Source organism: Austrofundulus limnaeus, unplaced genomic scaffold (assembly GCF_001266775.1).
Source record: "Austrofundulus limnaeus strain Quisiro unplaced genomic scaffold, Austrofundulus_limnaeus-1.0 Scaffold1, whole genome shotgun sequence".
Lineage (NCBI taxonomy): Eukaryota > Metazoa > Chordata > Actinopteri > Cyprinodontiformes > Rivulidae > Austrofundulus > Austrofundulus limnaeus.
This window is the reverse complement of record NW_013952403.1, coordinates 3,328,313-3,334,175: the sequence shown is the minus strand read 5'-3', so window position 1 is coordinate 3,334,175 and position 5,863 is coordinate 3,328,313. Positions and strand designations below refer to the sequence as shown.

The following is a 5,863-nucleotide window of genomic DNA, read 5'->3' as shown; positions in this document are numbered from 1 at the left end:
GTGTGTGTGTGTGTGTGTGTGTGTGTGTGTGTGTGTGTGTGTGTGTGTGTGTGTTTGTAGTCTGAGCCAACATACTTCATACGCATCAGATGGATCCGTGCAGCAGCTCTGTGCTTGAACTCAAAAAGAAGTCAGTCAGACGTTAGATCTGAGGACTTGTTCTTTGCTTAACTGGGTTATCAAGATGCATGTTCACGTTGACCAAGCATCACCTTCCTGCTTGTGTGACCACCCCTAGGCGTTGTTTTCTTTCAAGATTTTTCCAAAAACAAACCACACGCTCTTTAAAACACACCAAACGCAAGGCTGATTTTCCGCTGAAGACATTCCAATTGGTTCTGATTACAGATCACAAGTGGACACAGAGGTGGAACAAAGGAATCATTTTCACGCTGAAGCGGGATGAAAGTGTCGAGAAGCTGAGCTAGAGCTGCACAATCGGACGTTTGAGCATCGTCATCGCAGTGTGAGAAATAGTCATATTGCAGGTCCTGTAATGTAGGAGGCAAATTAAATCATGGTGTTTTCTAGAGGCTAAAATACCACAAGTTATTTAACTAAACGGTTGCGTGCTACTGCTGTTATTTTGATGGGTTGCTTCAAAAAAATAACTAAACTTTCCATTTCTGAAACTCCTGAGACAATAATAGCAACAAGAGAAGTAATGTCAGTGAATTTAGCTGTGGAGGGAGACGAGGATCTTGATAAAAACGAGGAAGATGAGAAAATTCACAGAGAACTTGAGGAGAAGAGGTAAAATACAGTTATTAGCATAAATGCTAATATTAAAGCGTGATGTAAAAAGAAAATAAGATAAACACAGAGGCAACATGTTAGGTGGTAAAACACAAGTCATGTTTGCAGATGATAGAAGCAAATGTGTAATCAGGTCCTAGCACAATAAAAGCAATAAAAAAAAAAGAAGAAGAAGTTTTAAGACAAAAACTACGGAGCCCGCGAGGGGACATGGGAGATTTTTTTTCTTTTGCATTCCCACACAATAGCATTGCGTTACCTCGCAATACCTTTTGCGTTCTGTCGCAGAAGTCCTTTATCACTGTTGTGCCTGCCGGTTCATTAACACATTCACGTTCACCATTAGCAAGTTAGCCTACTGCTTTAATTCAGCTTCAGAATGAATATATCACACAGCCACGCATGGAAGTATGTCATATGCCGATATTTCAACACAGTGCAGCCACACAACATCAATGTCAATTTCACAAACTTGTGGCGACACATCCTGTTTTGGTAACCGGATATTTCAAAATAAAAGTCTGATTTAATTYAGTTCATATACAAAACAAACTTTTGCGTGGGAACGCAAAACAATTTTGTGAGGGAATGCAAACGTTTGCAAGGTAACGCAAAAAGTTTTGCGAGGTAATAGTATTGCGTGGGAACGCAAAAGAAAAAAATTCCCCCATGTCCCCTCGTGGGCTCCGTAAAAAACATACTTGTTACATGAACAAAAAAGAGGTAAGATTGGTGCAGGTTCATCGTCAATAAGACTGTGGCATAACTTAAAGTGTTATTCAAGGCATCTCTTGGAAATTCCTGTGTTTTATTTTTAATCACAATAGAGGTTAAAAAATTGCTGTTTTTACATTTTTTACCAATTTTGTGCAGCCCTAATCTGAAATAAATTTTAAAATGCTGAAAGGTGCCTTGAAAACTACATCTGATGTTTTTAAAATATAATATTTTACATGTCATACCTTGTTTTTCCCTTTGACCTGTTCAGTCGTGGCTATTATGCTCTCAATCCAGTTGTGGGAGTCGTTTCCCTGGTAATTAGTTTTGACCAGGACATTCTCACTGTTACTGTGGCAACTGCAAAACAGAAAAAATAAAAATAAATACATGAATGCTGCTTTTTCATGTTTGAGTTTTGAACTGAAACCATCTTACGATAAAGTGACAGAGTTTTTGGTCCAACCTTATAAAGGATTTTACGCACGATTTCAAGTCATGCTGTGAATTTTTGCGAGGCGTACACGCTGTGAATCAAATCAAACTTTATTTACGTTGCACATCTCATGCATAAAGCTTCATGCTGCAAAGGGCCTCTCCTCAATCAGACAACTAATCCCGGAAGAATCCAGTTCTAGACCCAAAACCTTTCCCCGCCTGTGGTGGTGAACAATCAGCCTGATGAGTGGAGCGACGCAGGAGGAAACGGCAGCAGGAAGGGCTGTGCGTCACCTTGGACAGGAACACCCCCTTTCTTCCTCTCATACACCCCCCCTCCCTCAGCGTGCCCTCTGTCCACAGGAGATAAGGCTGATCCTAAGACCCAGATGGCTCTGCTGAGAACAGCTGATAATGTCTCAACCTGATGATTAAGAGATCTCATCCCTCCTCAAATCCTCCAACTCCAGAAGATGTGATAAGATCCTACATTTTGGATTTACAGTGACATGAACCTTGGATGGACAGAATTGGAAAAAAAGAGCCCAGTTTTCCTCCCAGCAGGCTTTCAGTCTCATTAACTGTGCAGCTAGTCCTGGTGCCAGCCTCGATTATCTTTGGGCCTACAGAAAGACTTTGCTTAACCTCAGCTCCTACTTATCCCAAATATCTACAAAGCACGGGTTGTTCTCTGAGAAAATATGATAAAACTATGGAAAAAAAACTTGCAGATCTGGCATCCGCCACAATTTAGTCTCTTTCTGTGTTGATTTTGTCAGCAGAGTCTGAGCCTGAAGTGTAACAGCCCATTGTTTTGCTGATCTTACGACTCAAAAGGTCTGCTGCAACCACTGACGGACCGGGACCTCTCTGGGAAAGTCTTGATGTTTAATCTGTTTGCGGGTTCAGAACCAGGACAGCTTTCACAAACAGTCGCTCAGAGCTGTTCCACTCAGGGAATCTGAGATCGATATACCTCCCTCATGTTCCCCACTTCGGCCCACAGAGGTCCTGACAAGTGATTTATGTGTTTTCTTTAGGGATGCAGTCAGTCGAGTCCGAGTAGATCTGTTAAAAGTTGGATCCCCGGGTCGGACCGCCAGCTCTGCTTCCTATACTAATATGTTGAACTCAGCGAAGCTGTTTGTCTGAGTTTATACCCCAGATCCTATGAGGTGAACTATTAAGCATAACTGCCTCTGTGTATCTCAAACTATGAGAGGCAGCAGGTAACATCTGTTGAGATATTGAGTTGTGATGATTTTCTGTAGTAAAACTGAAAACGTTTCTTTTTTAAAACAAGTCTTTATAATGTTCTCTGCAGAATCACTCACCATGGATGTTAGGCCAAACAAAAAGATACAAGCAAAACCATTTAACTTAGCAGAAAGGTAAGGACATTTGTGTTTGGTAGATTATTTATTTGCTGCAACAATGCTTCTTAGTAATAAATCTAATGCTGTTGGAAAGCCTGTTAATTTGACTTTTAAATTGTGCCACATTTGTAAGGAACATGCATCTGTGGGATGAGCAGTAGAGCTGAGTACGTGGGTTACACACATGAAAAATTTGCAAACTCTTTTCTGCCAAACAGCTTATTTTGCTGTTATTGACACTTCTGGTCCTTTTAGGTGCTGCCTATCAGCTGTCCAATATAAGATTTACTGCCAATTTCCTTACTTTTTGTACCAAGTATAGTTAATGCATATTTTTGCATAATGCAATATTTTGCTGTGTGAATATTTGATCTGTTGTAGGATTTTTGCTTCAATTTAAAGCAGCTTCAAAAGAAAATGGAACAACCTGAAATGCAAATTTAGACTAAATGTATTTGATCTTTCTATAAAATGTATTTTTAGTGGAATAAAACCAGGTTCCACTGCAGCATTTAGCTTTGTTTCTATCCAGCTGTCATCTCTTAAAATGCTTTCAACTTTAGCAATATAGGGGCTTTGTTACACTTGATAAAAACACTATAATTCCTAAATGGAGATAAAACTATGCTTTAATAAAGAAATTTACTAAAGATTTTCTGGATTATTTAGCCTAATCAGTACATTCAAAATATTTTGTCATATTTTAGATTGTTCATAGAAAGGAACATTTTGTTTTTCATCAGATCGCCTCTGTTCCCAATTTTAAAGGCTTTTCCTCTTCGTAGAAACATCTGCTCCATCTCCATTAAAACCATGTTTTTGACCAGTTTGCCTGCAAGTGATAAACGATACCTGGAAGTATTAAACTATAAATTTCCAATCTTGCTGAAAGCTGGGACACTAAAACTGAGAAGCTGGATTCACTTACCTGTACTCTTGCATTGCAGAGCAAATATCAGCCGTGTTTGAATCAGATCGTACTGCATCGTTAGATGCTCAACTCCAGTTTATGTAAACGTTTTTTTTTTTTTTGGGTGGGAGTTAAACCATGAATCAAGTGTGTGTTTAAAGAGTAGTGAAGATGGTGACTCACTCTATAAGCCTTAGATCTGAGGCACACGGCTTCCAGAACCAAGTGATGTTTGGCAACGGGTTTCCGTAAGAGGAGCAGGTCAGACGCTGCTGCTTTCCAGACATGTAGGGCTGCAAGTCCACGGTGGAGAGCTCTGCCTCCGAGATGGTCGGCTTCACTGTGAGAAAAGAGGCGAAAACAAGGAGAAAAATCAAAGAGAAGCAGGTTAGATCGACCATCCTGACCCTGCTTGTTGTGGTATTTGATAATGTCTTTTTAATGAGGGGTGACAGCCGTGATGGATAGCCATGTGAAATATGCCATTGACACCAATTGTCCTTTAGACACTTTTTTTTGTAGAAGAAGAATGGCAGGATGACAGGTTAACCCAGAGCTGTGAGGTCAAAGAGCGACCCTGCTGTGGCCGACGCACGGGTCATCGATTCAGCCATGTGTTCTGTAATCAACAACAGGCCTGAATACTTGGAGACCATCCACGTCATTCAGCCATTCCTCGCGCTTTGAACAGTTATATAATGTCGCCAAAAAAAAAAAAAAAGAAAAGAAAAAAAACTGCATCCCACGACAAACATAAAGCAAAGCAGAGTGACGATTCCAAACAGAACTGATGAAGTTTTAAATAGCTCTCTAATTGTTGCCAGGAGTCACATTTATATATTTGTGTTTGCTTTATTTTCGTCGTTCAAATAAAAAAAGGGCAAAAAAAGGTTGGGTGAAGCAGAGCAGTCAAGGATCATAAATAAAGATTATACAAGCCAGAAGGGGTCTTATTTTTCCACTTTTTTGGCACGCTAGTGGGATGGTTTTTTTAAAAATATGTTTTTAGAAATGTTGAAAGACCTCAAGCAGAAAGTGACAAGTAAAACCTCTACAACATCTAACAGCCTCATGTGTTAACAGCCATCAGTAGCGCTTCTCGATTCCTCCAAAAGAGTGAATTACACGCTCCGGCCTTGTGTGTCTTCTGATGTATGCTTATTTTACAGAACATGTTTATACTGTATGAGCAGCCCTGCAAACACACGTGGTGAGGAGGCAAATAAATGAGGGGAGGGCTGGAGAGGCTGGAGGCTGTATAAGCACAACAGAGCTCAGACCGTTTACACACTGTGCCAATCCACCCCCCACCCCCTACACACACACACACACACACACGTTTGTTCTTCAACCCCGTGGGGACCGTGCATTGACTTCCATTCATTTTTTTAGACTTTATAGCCTAACCCTGACCATTTACCCTAAAATTAACCTCACAGGTAATTTACCTGACCCTAAAATTAACCTAAACCTTGGTCCTGAACCTAACCCCCCCTACCCGTAATTTGCATTTGAACCCGTGGGGACCGGGCATTGTTCCTCACAATGAACTTCGGTCCCTACGAGGCTGCTTTTTTGGGAAGAAATTCCCCACATTGTAGGAAAAACCCGTCCCCACACACACACACACACACACACACACACACACACACACACACACACACAC

General features: G+C 40.8%; 1 protein-coding gene across 1 annotated transcript in view; it reads right to left on the bottom strand.

Moving 5' to 3' along the window:
* The window catches only part of kdrl (kinase insert domain receptor like), a 51,690-nt gene that overhangs the window by 29,292 nt on the left and 16,535 nt on the right, over positions 1 to 5,863 (bottom strand). The window contains exons 10-11 of the mRNA XM_014005240.1: positions 4,381 to 4,537; positions 1,719 to 1,833 (exon numbers count right to left, since the gene is read on the bottom strand). Coding sequence (XP_013860694.1) covers positions 1,719 to 1,833; positions 4,381 to 4,537 — 272 coding nt within the window. The remainder of the gene's footprint in view (positions 1 to 1,718; positions 1,834 to 4,380; positions 4,538 to 5,863) is intronic.